This window comes from Anolis carolinensis, chromosome 3 (assembly GCF_035594765.1).
Source record: "Anolis carolinensis isolate JA03-04 chromosome 3, rAnoCar3.1.pri, whole genome shotgun sequence".
NCBI lineage: Eukaryota > Metazoa > Chordata > Lepidosauria > Squamata > Dactyloidae > Anolis > Anolis carolinensis.
In genome coordinates this window covers 101936035-101957575 of record NC_085843.1, presented here as the reverse complement: position 1 = coordinate 101957575, position 21541 = coordinate 101936035, and the positions used below count along the sequence as shown (strand labels likewise).

The window sequence follows — 21541 nt, the reverse complement described above, 5'->3', positions numbered from 1 at the left end:
TTCATTGTAAAATTTAAAAAATGAAAAGCTTTGCAAGTCATACTCTTCTCATAGATTTAGACAAAGGATAGTACAGTCCTCTGGAAGTTGTACTACTCAATCCCAATATAGTGTTGAAAAATGCTTGTAGCTGGTCCAATCTGTGGTGCTCAATCCTGTCCTAGATCTTTTGTTTGATTAATCCAGTTAAATGCTATATAAAACAAAGCTTCCTAATACTAATTCCTAGGATATCATAGATGAGATACAAAAAAGGTGCATTTATGTGAAAGACTTGCCTGTCTTACTCTCTTTTTTGAGCTCCCAACTCGGAATATACCTACTGTTTGGAGACCTAGAAAAGAAGAAGCAAACCACTGATTATTTGAAGCTTAAAAGAAACACTTATATTATTAAGACAATTATGATACTTCGATACTTTTATGTATTTGTTTTGCTGCCAAGCAGCTCAAAATTATAACATAACTTATTATCGTCTATTTCACTCCTGACTCCAAGAGTATAATTTCCATAGGTCAACAGAATTATACCTAAACTCACTCAGAAAAAGTTAGAACTGATTACGTTTCCTCTTCAAGAAGTATCCTTGCTATTCAACAAATTTTGAGTAACTCTATGATAGCTGTCCAAGGATGACACTAGAGCAGTGATTATCAACCTGTGGGTCCCTACGTGTTTTGGCCTACAACTCCCAGAAATCCTAGCAAGTTTACCAGCTGTTAGGATTTCTGGGAGTTGAAGGCCAAAACATCTAGGGACCCACAGGTTGAGAACCACTGCACTAGAGCGAAGTCTAAGATAGATCTGGGTTATAACCCACCCATCTCATTTACTAAAAAGATGCTTCAGCATCAGCTCATTGAAATGGTCAAAAGTATTGTTAAGTTGCCTTTTGTACTGAAAGAGAATGATCTTGGATGAAGATTAACCTAAGCCCCTTCTACACCGCCATATAAAATCTAGATTATCCAATTTGAACTGGATTGTATGGCAGTGGATTATCTGCTTTGATAATCTGGATTATATAGCAGTGTAGAAGGGACTTAGAAGTATTCAATGTGTTCCTTTGCTTCCCGAGAAGAACAGAGTATGGTAAAAGTCTGAATATACATGTATCCCAGAATTTGGCATATTTTCATAGAGTTTAAAGGGGGCTCACTGCCCATCAACCTTCTACTCAATCCTCAAAGAGCATCCTCAGTAGGTAGCTGTCTAGCCTTAGAGAGAAACTCCACCACCTTCAGATAATTGGTTCCATTTTCAAACTGATCTTAGTATTAAGAAGTTCCTTCAGATCCTCCATCAAAAACTATTCTCCTGTAATTAAAAACCATTAGATCTAGCCCTACCCTTGAAGAGTACAGAACAGGCCTGTTTCCTCCCCCCTTGAGATATTTAAAGAGTGCAAACATGTCACCCATCAATCTTCTGCTCACCATTCTGAACATGCTGAGTTCCCTCAATCTTTCCACATATATTTGAACAGAACCATTGATCAGTTTCCTGATAGTTTTCCCACCCCATCCACCTGCAACCCAAAAGAGGTAGGGAATCTGGTTAGAATATTGGTGATACTTAACATATCCTGTTTTTTTCTCGTGATTCCTCACTCCCCCCAAAAAGTTTGCTTTTCCATTTAAAAATGGAAATATAGAAGATGTTTACCTTTTCCACTTAAGGGTGGTGAGCAATCTAGTAGAGAGGGATGTTTTTGCCATGGGGAATGGCTTTAGGAGAGAGGACTCTGAAATCTGATTGGGTTTGCAGCCCCATGGCAGCATTTTGGGCAAGAGAAGATCCGTACCATGAACGAGAATACTAGAAGTGTGTATCCCTAAAAGTTACACCAATCAGTCTTAAAGCATTTCAAACTGAAGAACACTTACCATGTTTTTCTAAATGCTGGCAGCAACTGTCTACAAGCCGAGGAACTTGCCTGTAAATAGGATTAAGACTAAGTTTCTTGTCCCGGGACTTTTCTTTCTTGCTCTGCGCTTCAGCAGGCAATGACAGCTGCAGAGCTTCCAGCAGTCGAGACTGACTGTCGTCAAGATCAGTAATGGAGTCCACAGACATTGCACCCTGCAACACACATGGATGTAAAATATAGATGTTTCATTCTGAAAACAATTCAGGTTTAAAATCTTTGGCAGACTTGCAGTTTATCTACAAGGGCAGATCACGGTGGACAATCTTTGATTTTAAGCCAAAAGCAAGCCTCCAAGACTATATCACAGAATTCTTTCTAGTTCACAGTCCTTTTACCTCTTCGTTGCAGCTCTTCTGATTCAGGGCTATGGCAAAGCAAGATGACTTACCAGACAGAATCTTCATCATCACTGAGTTTACTCGATTTATGAGTACATTTATAAGGGTACAAGTTTGGGCGAGCAGCATATGTATCTTTATAAATAGACTTAATATGCTGCCATTAAAATATCCACCTCAGCGGTCTATTATAAAAAATGATTTAAAGCATTAAACAATCAAATATAAAAGATATAGTTATTTGAAACAATAGAGTAGATGAAATAGTCATGGAACAAACTCTTAAAGAATTCATTAAGAAGTGCATATGTAGTGTGCTATATTTTTAAATCTTTTATTAGAAAGCATGTTTCCAATAAATACACTTTAAGGGTTTTATCTGTTTTTAATCAGGTATTTCAATAATGTTATTTAATTCTTTGTTAAATTATTGTAAGGCACTGTGAATCTCATCTTGGGAGAAAGCTTGAATATTATGGCAATTAATTAATTAAATGTGAACATTACTAGTTTTCATTTTGAGTCACTTATCAGATATTGGTTATTGCATATTTTTCAGATGTGAAATATTAATCAAATCATTGACCCTCAAAAGTATACAAGCCAACAAACTTGAAAATAGATTTTTTTTTTAAAAAAAAGAACAGATTAGTTCAGTTATGACAAATTGTTGCTGAACTATATTATATAGAAGGCTAAAATTCTAATCCAATAAAGTGCAATGGTCCATTTTAGAACTGAAAACACACACAGCATATTCTTTGGATAGCCAAAGAATAACATTAGGTATTATTGGGCATTGCCAATCCTATAATAATTGTCGTGCCCCATGAGGGTCTTCATGGGGCATGACAATTATTAAGCCCTTTTTAGTTAAGCCCTTTTTAGCTAGAGGAATTAATATTTTATGTACAGTTTTTGTGGGGTCAGTCTAGACCAGTGGTTCCCAATCTTTGGACCTCCAGGTGTTTTGGACTTCAGCTCTCACAGTTCCTAACAGCTGGTAAGCTGGCTGGGATTTCTGGGAGTTGAAGTCCGAAACACCTGGAGGCCCAAAGGTTGGGAACCACTGGGATAGCCTCTTTGTATTTGAAGCCTCCATTGTCCTGTCCCTTTAAGAATCCCCTCAGGGACAGAGCTTCCGGTTTTGGTTGAATGTTTAAGATATAGATACTGGAAGAACGTAATTTCTTCCCAGTTTGCCTTTCTAAATCTCTATTGTGCATCTATTGCAAATGGAAGATAAAGCTAAAGGGTGTCAGATGGTTAGGTTCCTTAACTATTTCATCCACGAAATAGTTCTGCTAGTGTACCAACCACTGCGCTGCACTACAGTCTCCCTGCCTGAGCTACCCGGGGTGGTCTCGGGCCTGGCTTTGGAGTCCCAACAGCTCATTGTGCTGGAGACTTCAATGTCCATGCCGAAGCCACTCGGTCCGGTGCAGCTCAGGACTTCATGGCCACCATGGCAACTATAGGGCTGTCCCAACTAGTATCTGGCCCTACCACAGAGTAGGGCACACACTTGACTTGGTTTTCTGCCAGGGATGGGAGGAAGGTGGCGGTGTGGAGGAGCTTGCAATCACTCTATTGCCATGGACCGACCATTACCTGATCAGGTTTAGACTTGCTGCGCCCTCCAACCTCCGCAGGGGTGGAGGACCGACTAAAATGGTCCGCCCTAGGAGGCTTCTGGATCCGGATGGATTCCTGATGGCTCTTGGGGAGCTTCCTGCCACCTCGGCTGGTGACCCTGTCGATGCTCTGGTTGGCCTCTGGAACTAGGAGGCGGCTAGGGCAATAGACACGATCGTTCCAGAACGTCCCCTCTCGAATACCCGAGCTAAACCATCTCTTTGGTTCACTGAGGAGCTGGCAGCGATGAAGCAAAAGAAGAGGGGACTAGAGTGCATGTGGCGTTCAAAGGCGAGGGAGCCAAACTAAACACGGCTATGTTCCTATCTCAGGGCATATGCCACGGCAATAGATGCTGCAAAGAACATTTTCTTTGCAGCTAATATTGCGTCCGCAAAGAACCATCTGGCGGAGCTGTTCCGAGTTGTCAGAGGTTTGTTATATCCCGTTCCCCAAGACGAGATCCCTGACAACTCGGCAGCCCGCTGTGAAGCATTTGCTCAGTTCTTTGTGGACAAAGTCGCTTTGATCCGTTCTGGCTTTGACACCATATTAACGGCAAGTCTTCAAGGATGTAGCAAGAGCACCTGCTTGTCCCATTTTGATGGATTCGTTTCAGTTGGTTCAGCCTGGACAAAGTGCTTGGAGAGGTGAGGGCTACCACATGCATCATAGACCCCTGCCCATCCAGGCTGGTGAGAGAAGCCAGAGGGGGATTGGCCGAGTGGGTGAAGGTGGTGGTGAATGCCTCCCTTCGGGAAGGCATATTTCCAGTGAGCCTTAAATTGGCTGTGATCAAACCGCTGTTGAAGAAGCCATCACTGGACCCCACTCAATTGGAGAACTATTGGCCTATCTCCAATCTCCCCTTTTTGGGCAAGGTTGTGGAATGTGTGGTGGCCACACAACTCCAGGCATTCTTGGTAGATACCGATTTTCTGGATCCGGCACAGTCTGGTTTCAGGCCGGGCATGGTACCGTGACAGCCTTGGTTGCCTTAGTCCATGATCTATGCTGGGAACTGGACAGGGGGAGTGTGTCCCTGCTGGTTCTGCTGGACCTCTCAGCGGCCTTTGATACCATCCATCACGGTATCCTTCTGGGGCACCTTGCTGGAATGGGGCTCGGGGGTACTGTTCTGCAGTGGCTCCGGTCCTTTCTGGAGGATCATTCCCAGATGGTGTCACTGGGGGACACCTGCTCAGCCCCACAACCATTGACTTGTGGGGTCCCACAGGGTTCAGTACTGTCCCCCATGTTGTTCAACATATACAGGAAGGCGCTGGGAGAGATTATCCGGAATTTCAGGGTGTGGTGTCATCTGTACGCAGATGATGTCCAGCTCTGTCACTCCTTCCCACCTGTCACTAAGGAGGCTGTTCAGGTCCTGGCCACCGTGTCGGACTGGATGAGGGAGAACAAATTGAAACTAAATCCAGACAAGACAGAGGTCCTCCTGGTCAGTCCTAGGGCCAAACAGGGTATAGGGTTACAGCCTGTGTTGGACGGGGTTGCACTCCCCCTGAAGACATAGGTTCGCAGTCTGGGTGTTCTCTTGGACACATCACTAAGCCTGGAACCCCAGGTTCTCAGTGGTGGCCAGTGGAGCATTTGTACAACTAAGACTTGTGTGCCAGCTATGCCCGTACCTTGGGAAGTCTGACTTGGCCACGGTGGTCCACGCTCTGGTTACATCCCGTTTGGATTACTGCAGTGCTCTCTACATGAGGTTGCCTTTGAAGATGGCCCAGAAGCTCCAACTAGTACAACGGGCAGCAGCCAGATTAATAACTGGGCCGGTTTACAGGGAGCGTACCACCCCCCTGCTAAGCCAGCTCCACTGGCTGCCGATATGTTACCTAGCCCAATTCAAAGTGCTGGTCTTGACCTATAAAGCCCTAAATGGTTCTGGCCCAATCTACTTGTCTGAATGTATCTCCTCCTATGAGCCAGGAAGATCCCTAAGGTCAACTGGTGAGGCCCTGCTCTCGCTCCCGCCTGCCTCGCAAGTGCGGCTGGCGGGAACGAGGGACAGGGCCTTTTCGGTCGCAGCTCCTCGGCTGTGGAACACCTTCCCCAGAGATATAAGACAAGCCCCAACCCTTTTGAGTTTTAGAAAAGCCTTAAAAACATGGCTATGTGCCCAGGCTGTCGATGAATAAATGATAATGACGACCTGGACTGATTTATGGTTAAAGCACGAGGATATTGGATGAACAGATTTTAAACATATGTTTTATATTTTTATACTGTATTAATTGTTTGTAATGGATTTTATTTACTGTTATGTTTAATTATGAGTAGGCATCGAATTGTTGCAAAATGTATACACCACCTTGAGTCCCTTTGGGTGAGAAGGGCGGGATATAAATATTGGAAATAAATAAATAAACACATTTTGCTTAGAGCTTTTTTTTTTCTCTGCCACTGACACCAATGCACCTGACTGCTCTGTGAAGTAGTAAGAGAGCTGCATAGAAAGTGTAGCTTCCTTAGGAATACAATCTTCATGACTGATACTGTGAAGATGAGGAGAAAAGTCTGCTGACTTTTGCTCAGAGTTCAAAAAAGAAAACATCTCTGCTCAGGGGCGCATAACAAATGCAGTACTGTCACCACTATGCACCCACCTACAACAAACAGCTTTCTGAAAAACAGAAAGTTAAAAAGAAAGAGGGGTTAAATAAGTTTGTTCCTTGGTCATTTGAAAAGATCAACTAGAATCTGGGGAAAAGTAAAGTTTCCAAAGAATCTTTGTGTCCCCTGAGGTGTTGGCAAGAAACTTGTGTCTATCTCATGCTCTCCCACGAACAGCTGGGAAAGAGAGATGACCATTAAAATTTCAATTTTTATCATTTCAATCAGGGCTTTAATTTAATTACATGTCAAGAGACCCATAACCCTAACCTCTGCATGCAGGGCAGGGCCTGGGAATATCCCAAAATGCCTAGGGTACACACATAAAATTAGCAGACAACTTACTCTCCTCCGGGCCCGTGGAGCTGGTTCTGGAGTATTTGGTGAAGTGGATTCATTTGGTGTTTCCGAGGTGGAGCTAAGAGATGAGTTACTGCTTGAGAGTTCCTTGTTTTGTCTTTTGCTCCCAAATGGTAGAAGGGAGGCTACAAATTCTGAAACATCCCTCTGCTCTTCCTTCTGAATGTCCTGCTTCAGTTTGTATGCCCGATCATTAGCTATTACCTGTGATAAAGGCATGCCAAATGCCTGGGGTACAAATTCTGGAAAACAAAAATGAATTTTTATATTGGAGCTACTAATCTTAAAAGACAGTCATCACTTTTCTGATGTTTTTAGTCAGGAACAAACACAGCATTTAAATGGATTCAATTAATACTAAGTAAATAATTTCACCATAGAAAGTATCCTCATCACTGTAAATCTACTTGGTGTACCTCTATGATCTCAAAAGTTGGAGAAAATATCACCCTGTTCAGACTTTCATAACCATTGTATTGGACAACAATTCCCTAAATCTCTTGTGAGATGGGTGTTATCATCCCACCTGGCATATTTACTCAAATCAATGTGCACCTTTTTTGACTGAATGATCTTGCCAAAAGTGAGGTGCACATTAGATTCGATAGCACATTACAATTACGCACCAAAGGAGGGTTCCCAACTGGCCTCATTCAGCCTCTGAATGAGGACGGTTGGGAAGCCACTCCCCTCCACCAAGGCTGGCGAGTTTGCCAGGCTCAGCACAGAGGCGACACTACTCTCTCTTTTACTTTTCCCCTGGGTTTCTGATGCTTCTCCCAACTGGGGAAATGCAAGACAGCCCTTCTTCCTTCCCAGCTAGCTTCTCTCGTCTCTCCTCAGCTGAGAGGCAAAGAAGAAGCAGGTTCCCCCTCAAGCTGATGCTGTAAGTGAAATCATTTCTGCTTGCACCCTGATGGGAATGGGCACAAAATGTATGAATAATCATTTTGTTTGTTTGTTAAAACTGAAATGTGCATTACAATCAATGGCACACTACATTCCAGTAAATATGGATAGTTGAAGATGTTTTGAGTAATGCTATAATAAATGACAAAAATTGGGTAAGGGAAGGTAAAAAAAGAAGAAAAAGATTGAAACAGAATGCAAAATCCCAATGCTTTTTTGCAATTTACTGAACAGTGACTGACAGGTAAAACTCGTTCAGTCGTCTTCGACTCTTTGTGACCTCATGGACCAGTCCACACCAGAGCTCCCTGTCGGCCGTCTCTGCCCCCAGTTCCTTCAAGGACGAGCCAGTCACTTCAAGAATACCGTCCACCCATCTCGCCCTTGGTCGGCTTTCTCTTCCTTTTTCCTTCCATTTTCCCCAGCATCATGATCTTCTCCAAGCAATTTGGTCTCTCGGTCCTCTGCCTTTTCTGAACCCAACTTGAACATCTGGCAACTCTTGCTCCATGGAAGCAAGAAGCTCCATGGAAGCTGAGGCAAGGCTATTGTTATTGAAAGTGTTGGCTTCCTATTGTTATTGAAAGTGTGGGCTTCCAGAGGTGAGGAGAGGAAGCAGGAAGGCAGCTTGCTCCTTGGTTTGGGTAAGGCCTGTCTAATTCCTTAAAAAACCTGAGAGTGTGCACTCTTTTCTTAGATTGCCTACTCTTTTCTTAGATAGCCTTAAAAAAACTGTGTCTGTTGGACTCTTTACCTTTAAAAACCTGAGTCTGGGCTGATTCTTGAGTGTGGGCTAGCTGTAATTAAGGCTTGCTGTCTGCTGTTGTTTGGAAGCTGAGGCAAGGCTATTGTTATTGAAAGTGTTGGCTTCCTGTTGAAGCTTTCTGAGCCAGCGTCACGTTCTTACAGTATATACAATAAACATAACAACATTAAAAACACACACACAGGAAGGTGGATAGCATTCTGCCCATAACACACACAATCCTGCTCGGTCACTTCACTCACCAAGAGATGGATCAACAGCAAATACTTGCCACCACATGCACAAGTTGCGGCATGTTCACCTTCTTTGCACAACAACTACTCAACTACACCTGCACCAAGTGTAAACAGATTACTCTGATGGAGCAGAGGATCGAACAACTCGAGGCCCGCATTAAGACCCTTAAGGACATTCAGGCACTTGAGCTCTTCTTGGACACTGCACAACACGCTGCTGTAGATCTGCAACCTGCATCACACCAACACCACCATGATCAGGAACTTTATGGGGAGATCAACTCAAAGGTAGACAACTCTCAGGCTTGGAAGGAGGTCACCCATAGAAAGAGACACAGGACCAGGCAGCCTCCACAGAACTCCTCTGCTCAGCTGCATTTGCACAACAGATTCCAAATTCTCACACCATTAACAAACAATCAGGAAACACATCTTGTGGAGGACCACAGTTACTTAGATACCACTCAGAGGGCCACTCTTGATCAATGCGCAGGGGATAGCCCTGACGGGGACAATGCATCGCCACATTCAAACTTATGTAATCATGCAAATGCTCCATCCCCAATTGTAGACGAGGCACAGCAGGAACACCCTTGGGAGAGTGATGGGCTCTTGGACGCATCTCAATGGATTGTCATTGATGAATGCACTGGGGATGTCGAGGAGGAGGGCAACACTTTACACCTACACAATTCACTCCAACAGGAACACACTTCAGGGGACATACACACTGTCTTGCACAAAAGGGACCCTGTCAATCCTCAAAGGAAACAGGTCTTGGTAGTAGGTGACTCCTTCCTTAGAGGAACGGAAGCCATCATTTCCAGACCAGATGGGATGGCTCGAGAAACATGCTGCCTCCCGGGGGCAAAAATACACCATATCACTCAGAGGCTCAGCAGGCTCCTAAAGCCCCATCACCCTCCCCCCTTATGTTGATTCATGTAGGTACCAATGACACCGCTAGGCATACTTTTCAAAAGATCACAAATGATTTTCGAGCCCTCGGAAGTAAGCTAAAACTGTGTAATGTACAGGTGATCTTTTCATCCCTCCTCCCCGTTGTAGGACACGGCTCTACAAGGGCCGGAAAAATAGTACAGGTCAATAACTGGCTCAGAAAATGGTGTCAAGAGGAGCATTTTGGCTTCCTTGACCATGGTCTACTCTTCCAGGAGGATGGCCTACTGGCAAGTGATGGGGTGCATCTCACACAAGTAGGAAAACATCTTTTTGCACACAGACTCACAAACTTCATCAGGCGCACTTTAAACTAGATCCACTGGGGGAGGGGAACAACAGCCTGGCAAACACTATATTACCCACGACCACAGGGAACTGCCAAAAGGCTAAATGGAGGGCTGCACAAACACAGCAAGGACCAACTACCGAGAGCACAATAATCCCAAATAAACAGCTCAAGGGGAGGTCACAGGGGCTTACACTAATGCACAGAGCATGGGAAATAAGCAAGACGAACTCCAACTTTTAACACAGCACCACACGTATGACGTCATAGGCATCACTGAAACCTGGTGGGATGACTCCCATCACTGGAATGTAGCCATTGAGGGCTATAACCTCTTTCACAGAAATAGAACAAAGGGGAGAGGAGGGGGAGTAGCTTTATATGTCAAAAACAGTTACGTTGCAGAAGAAATGCAAGACTGTAATCTGGGAAACCAGCTTGAAAGCATCTGGATAAGAATCAAGGGAACCGGGACTCAAAAAGATCTCGTCGTGGGTGTCTACTACAGACCTCCGAACCAGGATATAGAACTTGATGAAGCCTTTTGTCAACAGCTGACCAAACAGGCACAAAGAAAAGATATAGTAGTCATGGGCGACTTCAACTATCCTGATATCTGCTGGAAAACAAACTCGGCCAAGAGCACAAAGTCCAACAAATTCCTCACTTCCCTTGCAGACAATTTTATGGTCCAGAAGGTAGAGGAGACAACAAGGGGATCAGCAACTCTTGATCTAATCTTAACAAATGTGGAAGACCTGATCAATACAGTAGAAGTCGTCGGATCCTTAGGGGCAAGTGACCATGTTCTCCTGCAGTTTGTGATACAATGGAGGGCTGAAATTAAGACAAGTCAAACACGCATTCTGGACTTTAAGAGAGCTGACTTCCAAAAAATGAAGGAAATACTGAGCAGCATTCCATGGATGCCAATATTAAAAGACAAGGGAGTTAACGATGGATGGGAATTTTTTTTAAAGTGAAATACTCAAGGTGCAAATGCAAACAGTGCCAACAAAGAAAAAAAATATGGCACATGCGAAGAAGCCAGAATGCATGTCCAAAGAACTTCTAACTGAGCTAAAACTCAAAAGTGACATGCACAAGAAGTGGAAAAGGGGAGAAATCACCAAAGAAGAATTCAAACGTATAGCCAACTCCTGTAGGGAAAAGGTTCGCAAGGCTAATTTACCAAAAACAAGTCATGCCAGACTAATCTGATCTCTTTTTTCGACAGAGTTATGAGTTGGGTCGATACAGGGAATGCTGTGGATGTAGCCTACCTGGATTTCAGTAAGGCCTTCGACAAAGTCCCTCACAACCCTCTGGCAAACAAACTAGTAAAATGTGGACTAGACAAAACTACGGTTAGGTGGATCTGTAATTGGCTAAGCGAACGAACCCAAAGGGTGCTCACCAATGCGTCGTCTTCATCTTGGAAAGAAGTCACGAGTGGAGTGCCGCAGGGTTCTGTCCTGGGCCCGGTTCTGTTCAACATCTTTATTAATGACTTAGACGAAGGGTTAGAAGGCACGATCATCAAGTTTGCAGATGACACCAAACTGGGAGGGATAGCCAACACTCCAGAAGAAAGGAGCAGAATTCAAAACGATCTTGACAGACTAGAGAGATGGGCCGAAACTAACAAAATGAAGTTCAACAGGGACAAATGCAAGATACTTCACTTCGGCAAAAAAAATGGAAATCAAAGATACAGAATGGGGGACACCTGGCTAGACAGCAGTACATGTGAAAAAGATCTTGCAGTCCTTGTGGACAACAAGTTAAACATGGGCCAGCAATGTGATGCGGCTGCTAAGAAAGCCAACGGGATTTTGGCCTGCATCAATAGGGGAATAGCGTCTAGATCCAGGGAAGTCATGCTCCCCCTCTACTCTGCCTTGGTCAGACCACACCTGGAATACTGTGTCCAATTTTGGGCACCACAGTTGAAGGGAGATGTTGACAAACTGGAGAGCGTCCAGAGGAGGGCAACTAAAATGATCAAAGGTCTGGAGAACAAGCCCTATGAGGAGAGGCTTAAAGAACTGGGCATGTTTAGCCTGCAGAAGAGAAGGCTGAGAGGAGACATGATAGCCATGTACAAATATGTGAGGGGAAGCCATAGGGAGGAGGGAGCAAGCTTGTTTTCTGCTGCCCTGCAGACTAGGACACGGAACAATGGCTTCAAACTACAGGAAAGGAGATTCCACCTGAACATCAGGAAGAACTTCCTCACTATGAGGGCTGTTCGGCAGTGGAACTCTCTCCCCCGGACTGTGGTGGAGGCTCCTTCTTTGGAGGCTTTTAAACAGAGGCTGGATGGCCATCTGTCGGGGGTGCTTTGAATGCGATTTCCTGCTTCTTGGCAGGGGGTTGGACTAGATGGCCCATGAGGTCTACTATTCTATGATTCTATGATTCTATGTATTGCTGGAGTCTGCCTTGCAGGATCTTGAGCATTACCTTACTGGCATGTGAAATAAGTGCCACTGTACGGAAGTTTGAACATTCTTTAGCATTTCCCTTTTTTGGTATGGGGATGTAAATTGATTTTTTCTAATCTGATGGCCATTCTTGTGTTTTCCATATTTGCTGGCATATGGCATGCATCACCTTGACAGCATCATCTTTCAAGATTTTAAACAGTTCAGCTGGGATCCCATCGTCTCCTGCTGCCTTGCTGTTAGCAGTGCTTCTTAAGGCTCATTCAACCTCACTCCTCAGGATGTCTGGTTCTAATTCACTCACCACACTGTCAAAACTATCTTCTATATTTTTATCCCTCCTATACAGATCTTCTGTGTATTGCCGCCACCTTTACTAAATTTAGAACATTATGTGTGCAGAAATTGAAGTCATATAAAATTCAGGATGGAAGTCAACAACAAAAGCACCACAATAGTTAATAGGGTAAAGATTTCAATTTGGAGTTCTCAATAAGGAAAGCCTGATCACAAATTATTTTTATCTCTTGCCCCACTATATTCTAATACTTTGATCTGGAACGAGGGATTGCATTGAGTCTCCTGCTTAATGCAATTGCGAATGCATATTTTTAGACCATGCTTTAACTTTGGTAAATGCTAAAGTGACACAATCACAAAGTTATTATAACAGGGTTGTTGTCCAACTGAGCATAAAGGATGCCTACAATTTAAACAGCATTGAAATACAGAACAAATAATGTTCAAAACAGTATCATTTCTAAGAACTAAGGAACATGCTGTTTTATATTCATTGTGGGACTCTACTCTCTCTATGGGAGAGGCAATTACATGCTAACATCACTAGTGGAAATTACTGTTGGAATAAGTTAAACATAAATGGCAAGAAATACTTTATATTAACACAGAATGGGCAAAAAGTAAACATGGAAGAAGAACATCTATTTTCTGGTTATAATAAATGAAAAATCAAATATTTATTCACAGCAGTGAATCTTTTCCTGGAAACAACTAGCAATGGAATGTGGTAAGGAACTCTAGCATTCCACCAGGTATTATAAAATAACAGCTCTGCAAATATTCATTGAAAAGATATAGCCATATTGAATAGCTCTTCGTTACTGGTGTGCCAAACAAGGTATCAATTTGTATTGTCCATTCAAAGCAGAGAAAAACAATGCAATGCAATGACTCATCTGCCTTCAATTACTGGTACCTTTTACCACACTATTTACAAATATTATTTTATTATGTAGTGATAGAGTTTCAGGATAATACTTTACTGTACCCTTTTTTTCAATAGGAAAAGTGGGTGTTGGTTCCAACCACTTTATTTACATAATAATTGGGATGATTTTGTTTCTGAACACTTGATCTTCTATTAGTTTACAGAAGGAAAGGGGGCAATTTTGCACAGAACTATGCCCCCTTCCCTTCTGTAAAGAAGATAAAGACACACAAAAAGATGCATTAACTGGCCTTTTTTAAGCTTGACTTTTTAGGTTACTCCACTTCTGGAGAGGTTTGTTGATTCTCTAGGAATAAATCATACAAAGCAATTAATTAAAAAGTGATTTAGATTTTAGAACTCTCCCTTCAATTGAACAGTGCTTAGGGAAATACACTGTCAAAGTAAGGTTAAAATCAACACTACAAAACAGCAGTTCTCTTGACAAAGTTGCACACCATTTGACATTAAGGAAATGCAAACACTATATATTTCTGTTCATTTTTGAAACAGTAATGAACATTAACAATAAAAGCCTCCAATCATGTAAAGTGTCACAAACTATTTATACTAAAGTGGCAAAATGTATTGAAAAATGGCTCATGAGTTAGTAGATAACAGAGGACTCTCAATTTATTCTCCATGATTCCAGTTTAGTTGCGTCATGTTGCATATTCAAGTCCTTCCTGATCTTATTCTCCATAGGTGATTCAAATGGTAATCATTACTCTTTGCCCAAGGAACCTCCAAGAAGATTGCTTCATCCTCCCAGTGCCTCATTGCATGTTGGCCACATAAGTATTTTGGAAGGCCAGAAACTACACAATGCAATGAGTATGTACATGGGCTTAAACCAATTACTTTATTATTATTTATTATTCTGCAGTATTTTAGTGTCATCGAGCAAGGAAAGAAGGAAAACCAATGTAGTGGCCGATCTTGTCTCAAAGTCCCTAAATTGCCTCCCCTTTCAGGCTGTACTGAACTTTTTGTTTTTTCCTATATACGGCTACAGAGAATAAGATGATTTTTATCAGATGAATACAGTAGGGTCTTGCTTATCCAACCTTCACTTATCCAACATTCTGGATTATCCAACGCAATCTGCCCGCCCAGATCCAAAGCTGTTTCTCTAGGCAGCAAGGACTGGACTTTTTACGGATTTAACTTCCGACAATATTGTTACTGTAAGTTCATTTTATGCAATTCTATCTTTATTTGTAGTCAATTTTAAGTAGTCAATATTTTTGTAGTCAATGTTTTAAATACATTGCAATGTTTTGGTACTAAATTCATAAATATAGTAATTACAGTAGAGCCCTGGTTATCCAAGATAAAGGGCGGGCCCAATCTCGGATAACCTAAGAGCTCGGATAGGGCGAGGCCTCGCCGAGGGAAGTCTCCCCGGATCTCCCTTGGCAAGGCTCTTGCTGGAGGAAACTTTTTCCTCCAGCAAGGGCCTTGCCGAGGGAGAACCGTGGCAAGCTCCTTGTTTCTCGGAGGGATAGGCCCTTGCTGGAGCAAGGGCCTGTCCCTCCGAGAAATGTGGAGCATGCCCCGGATCTCCCTTGGCAAGGCCCTTGCTGGAGGAAAGAGATTCCTCTAGCAAAGGCCTGGCCGAGGAAAACCTCGCTCCTGTCCCTCCAAGAAACTAGGAGCGTGCTGAGGGTTTTCCTTGGCCAGGCCATTGCTGGAGGAAACCTTTTCCTCCAGCATTGGCCTGGTCGAAGGAGATCCAGGGAGACGTCCCTCGGCAAGGCCTTGCCCCTTGGAAGGAGCCCACGAGCCCTGCTGCCTAACAGCACTCTTGGGTTGCTTCCCAAGGGGCGAGGGCTCAGCCCAGAGAAGCAGCCCACGAGCGCTGCTGCAGCAGCAATTGCGGGCCACTTCTGGGACGCTTCCTCCTCCCTCTCGAGTTCCCTTCGCGAGGGAGCTCCTTCCTTTCCCTCTCCTTCACGCGAGCTCCCTTCGCTCATGAGAAGGAGAGGGAGGAGCGCCCTCGGCGGCACCTCAGATAATACAGAACCTCGGTTAACTGGAGCTCGGTTAGCCGGGGCTCTACTGTACTACCGTGTATTGAACTGCTTTTTCTGTCGATTTGTTGTAAACATGATGTTTTGGTGCTTAATTTGTAAAATGTTAATGTAATTTGAAATTTAATAGGCTTTTCCTTAATCCCTCCTTATCATCCAACCTTTTCGCTTATCCAATGTTCTGCCAGCCCGTTTAGGTTGGATAAGTAAGATTCTACTGTATCTGCATGTTAGCTAAATGAAGCCCAATAATGCTTCTGCCTCAGTGTGTATGAATCCATTCTGCTTTTTTTTCAAATTTCGGGTGACCCCAGTTCTATTTTCTGGAAGATTCCAGGAGATTAAGAGGGGGCCATTCATATTTGTAATTTGGAACCCTGATTTCCGTTTCCATTTCAGGAAGAAGTTTCCAAAAATAGAACCGGGGAGGGGGGCACCTGAAAACAGAATAGGACACCCCTACTTCTTCTAATGCTTTCTAACTACAGCTTTTTTTGTAGTGAGCCTCATAATGAAAAGGAAATAGATATGCCCACTTCTCTCTTCATATATGGGGCATTATTGTACACTATCATTATAAAAAGCCATCTGACAGCAAAGGAATGCAAGATTATTTAGTTAGAAGAGGATAGACTTTTGTCCTTTAAAGTTAACATGTTTCTACAAAGAACAAATCACTGTTGGAAATAGACCTACACAATATAGACTTTATTTCCTATGGCCCAAGTGAACCAGAAGGAGCATGACTCAAAAGTTCCTAGGAAAATGTGGGGCTCTTGGCTTTGTTTCCAACTTATCGTGAGTTAGGGGTGATCATTAACATTGGTAAAGTGATATCTCTGGTGAGCAAAGTGACTGAAGTCTCAAATTCCCCAAATAAACTCAGTGTGATCTGCAAAAAGTATGAGATTGCCAAGAGACTAGGCCTGCATTCAAACACCATAGTTTTCCTATTCTATGAGAAAACAACTAAGTTCTCTAGTAAGATTAGTTTTTTAAAGACACCAATTGCTTAACAAAGAAAAGCTTGTGAGCTTGTGGCTGTTCATCTGCATAAAATCATGTCATAGAAGGATTTATGAGACATGATTCGGAAATCTTCCAATTTCTCTTTCCCTCGTCTTTCAGTTAATAAATCCTTACCACTACACTAGAATTAAATCAGAGGCTTAGCATATAAAACAAGACAGCTGCAAGGCAATGGTTGCATGCAGGCAGACTTAGAAGAAAGTCACTGTGAATGAGAATGCTCAAGACACATCTGTGGAAGGACGCCTACATGTGCTGTGCTGTACAGAGCAGAATGTTTGTATTGGACAAGTTGCCTGGCAATGGAAAGCATTCACTTTATAAAATAAACTTCTGAAATGCTTATTAAAAACACAATTGTGTGAGCAGCTAAGAGAACATTTTTCAACTCACTGTCAAGCATAAAGGAGAAGGGTGGGGGGTTGAGGGTAGACTATGAATGTTGCTTGGGACAGCGTGGGCTGACGATGAATCAAGTCACCACAGTATACCCAAATCCTAACAGGGAAGAACAATGTTGAACAGCTTATTTAAGTGGCCGGGCATAATGTACAAAGGAGGGACCCCACAAAGAAAAATGAGGGCATAATCTTGCTAAGAAGGCAGTTGGTTTTTCAAACTTCTTCATACACAGCACACACACAAAGCATACACTCAGCAATTTAGCCAAGAGCATGTTTTCTCCACCAACCATATTTAATCTGATGGTGCTTCTTAAGAAAGTAAAAAGAGCTAGCTGTGGACCAGACAAAAGTTTCCTGTGTATTTTGTTGATGTGCACCTTCAAGATCTTTCTGACCTATGGTGACCCTAAATTGGTCTCAACTGGATTTTCTTGGCAAGATATATTTAGAAGGAGTTTACCTTTGCTTTCCTCCTCCTTCCTCTGAGGCTGAGAAAGTCTAATATTCCCAAAGTCATCCTGTGGGTTTCTGCTCCAAAGTCTTGGGCCCCTTTCACACAGCTGTATAAAATTCACATTGAACTGGGTTATATGACCGTGTGGACTCAGATAACCTTGTTCAAAGTAGATATTGTGAACTATCTGCCTTGATATTCTAAGTTATATGGATGTGTGGAAGGGCCCTTGGTCCTCACTTAAACCACTACACTATACTAACCTTCTTGCTTGTGTACTGCATATATTCAATTGCAATGCAGCTTTAAAATATAATATGTGTGATGGCACATCAGGGGAAAAGAAAACTATATATCTGACTACCCGGTGGCTATTGGTATACCCTCTGATGTACTTCAGTTCTTAAAATAAAAACTCTTGAGACTGGATAAAGTTAACCAAATAAGTTTACTGAGGCAAAGGCAAAGTTAATTTCAGTCAGGATTCTTGAAAGGTGAATCAAAATAATATATTACAGAGACGAGGTTTGCTTATTGAATTTAGTTACACTGGAAATAAATACGACTATATTTGTATAGTATGAGGTAAAATACTTTAATATAATTGTGGTAAGTCACTTAGTTATTAATCTATATATATAAAAGGGTAATGAAATTTCGGCCTAGGACAAAACAACAAAACTACACATCCCATAAAACTAAACTTGGCAGCACAACCCCTCATCCATGCCTCTACGTTCATACTCCAGAAATCGGCCAGACTTTGAGACTGCAAGGCTATTCACTGCTATTCCACCTGGCCAACAAAGGATTCTCATTAAGCCACAGCAACGCGTGGCCGGGCAAAACTAGGACAATATAGAATCAAGATGGCAAAGTTCAAAACTATAATGAAAAAAACTATACTATAATGGTTATGAGGTAAAATACTCCAAACTATAATGATATGATACTATTTTGATGGAAAATGCAGACTATAGTGGTAAATGCCTGGCTATATCTATATATATAAAAGAGTGATGGCATCACGGCGATTCACAAAACAACAAAAGTACAGGCCCCCCAACCTCAAAATTTGACAACACAACCCATCATCCACGCCTCAAGGTTGATACAACAAAAAGAAAAGAAAAATAAAGTCCTAATTAGAGGGAGAGCAATACTTTTTTTTATCCAATTGCTGCCAGTTTAGAGGGCTAATCTCTGCCCACTTGGTTGCCTAGCAACCAAGGGACAGCCAGGTTTCAGTTAGGGGACAGGCAGATTTAGGCCTCACTTAGACTTCTTCCACAGATCATCTAATTTGCACTGGATTATATGGCAGTGTAGACTCAAGGCCCTTCCACACAGCTATATAACCCATTTATAATCTTATATTATCTGCTTTGCACTGGATTATCTTGACTCCACACTACCATATAATCCACTTCAGTGTGCATTTTATACAGCTGTGAAGAAGGAGCCTCATATAATCCAGTTCTCAGCAGATAATATAAGATTAGAAATATACAGTAGAGTCTCACTTATCCAACGCAAACAGGCCGGCAGGATAAGTGAATATGTTGGATAATAAGAAGGGATTCAGGAAAAGCCAATTAAACATCAAATTAGGTAATCGTTATACAAATTAAGCACCAAAACATCATATTATACAACAAATTTGACAGAAAAAGTAGTTCCATGCGCAGTAATGCTATGTAGTATTTACAGTAGAGTCTCACTTATCCAACACTCGCTTATCCAATGTTCTGGATTATCCAACACATTTTTGTAGTCAATGCTTTCAATATATCGTGATATTTTGGTGCTAAATTCATAAATACAGTAATTACTATATAGCATTACTGTGTACTGAACTACTTTTTCTGACAAATTTGTTGTCTAACATGATGTTTTGGTGCTTAATTTGTAAAATCATAACTTAATTTGATGTTTAATAGGGTTATCCTTAATTCCTCATTATCCAACATATTCGCTTATCCAACGTTCTGCCGGCCCGTTTATGTTGGATAAGTGAGACTCTACTGTACTGTATTTACAAATTTACCACTAAAATATCACAATGAATTTAAAACACTGACTACAAAAACATTGATTGTGAAAAGGCAGACTGCGTTGGATAATCCAGAACATTGTATAAGCGAATGTTGGATAAGTGAGATTCTTCTTTAATATGAAATAATTACTGGGATAGAATAATGCAGAACAATATAATCTCTAAAACCAGGACAGTAAATAAACAGGGGAATTCCACACAGGAAACAATCAGGGCCAGCTAACACCTCCCAACAAAGTATTCCCATCATCAAAGTCTGGAAAATCCTCTGTTTTCTCAGGGCCACAGACAGTAGAAGCACATAAAATATCACAAAGAACACCACTCTGAAAACAAGGGAATTCCAGACAGGAAACAATCAGGGCCAGCTAACACCGCCCAACAAAGTATTCCCATCAGCAAAGTCTGGCAAATCCTGTTTTCTCAGGGCCACAGACAGTAGAAGCACATAAAATATCGCAAACAACACCACTCTGAAAACAAGGGAATTCCAGACAGGAAACAATCAGGGCCAGCTAACATCTCCCAACAAAGTATTCCCATCAGCAAAGTCTGGCAAATCCTGTTTTCTCAGGGCCACAGACAGTAGAAGCACATAAAATATCGCAAACAACACCACTCTGAAAACAAGGGAATTCCAGACAGGAAACAATCAGGGCCAGCTAACACCTCCCAACAAAAAATTCACTCAGGGAGGAAACAGCCAGGCTTTAAAGCTGCAAGGCCATTACATCCTAATCATTTTTCCTAATTGCAGCATTCATACTTGCCTCCAAAAAACAAAAAAAAACCAATCAGAAATATTGTATATTCACAACCTTTAGGAAATAATATCCCCTGATGGCGCAGCGTGTTAAAGCGCTGAGCTGCTGAACTTCTGGACCGAAAGGCCACAGGTTTGAATTGGGGGAGCGGAGAGAGCCCCCACTGTTAGCCCCAGCTTCTGCCAACACAGAAGTTCGAAAACATGCAAATGTGAGTGCATCAATAGGTACTGCTCCGGCGGGAAGGTAACGCCGCTCCATGCAGTCATCCCACATGACCTTGGAGGAGTCTACGGACAATGCTGGCTCTTCAGCTTAGAAATGGAGATGAGCACCACACCCCAGAGTCAGACATGACTGGACTTAATGTCTGGGGAAAACCTTTACCCTTTACCTTAACTACCACCAATTCCTCAATACTTTATTTCCCATACCACCATACTTCGCCACAGCAACGCGTGGCCGGGCACAGCTAGTTGTCTATAAAGTGAAGCTATAATGATAAGGTACACATTATAATAACTATAAGGTAAAATAATCTAAGCTATGTTGGTAAAATACACTAGGCTTTGCTGATGGTAAGTACAAGCTATCATGACTATATGGTATAGTACTAGACTATTGAGATAAGGTATAAACTATAATGTAAAATACTAAACTAATAATGGTAAAATACTCTAAGCTTTAATAGCTATATGGTAGGCTATATGAGGCCTAGAGGTAGCCTATCCTCTAGGCCAGGGGTCCCCAAACTTTTTAAGCAGCGGGCCGGTCCACAATCCTTCAGACTGTGGAGGGGCTGAATTATCATTTGAAAAAAAAATACAAACAAATCCCTATGCACACTGCACATGTCTTATTTGTAGTGCAACAACAACAACAACAATGAAAGAACAATACAATATTTAAAAATAAAAACAATCTTAACCAACATAAACCTATTAGGATTTCAATGGAAAGTGTGGGCCTGCTACTGGCCAATGAGATAGTCAAGTTAATTAGGATTGTTGTTGTTGTTGTGTGCCTTCAAGTCATGTCAGACTTTGGCCGAGCCTAAGTCTAAAAT

The 21541-nt window shown here is 42.2% G+C and overlaps 1 protein-coding gene across 3 annotated transcripts in view; it reads right to left on the bottom strand.

The window, feature by feature from the left end:
* arhgap6 (Rho GTPase activating protein 6) overlaps nucleotides 1-21541 on the bottom strand; it is a 276724-nt gene that overhangs the window by 20619 nt on the left and 234564 nt on the right. For all 3 annotated transcript variants that reach the window (XM_062977254.1, XM_062977255.1, XM_062977256.1), the window contains exons 4-6: nucleotides 6886-7142; nucleotides 1887-2082; nucleotides 279-334 (exon numbers count right to left, since the gene is read on the bottom strand). In XM_062977254.1, the coding sequence (XP_062833324.1) occupies nucleotides 279-334; nucleotides 1887-2082; nucleotides 6886-7142 (509 nt within the window). The remainder of the gene's footprint in view (nucleotides 1-278; nucleotides 335-1886; nucleotides 2083-6885; nucleotides 7143-21541) is intronic.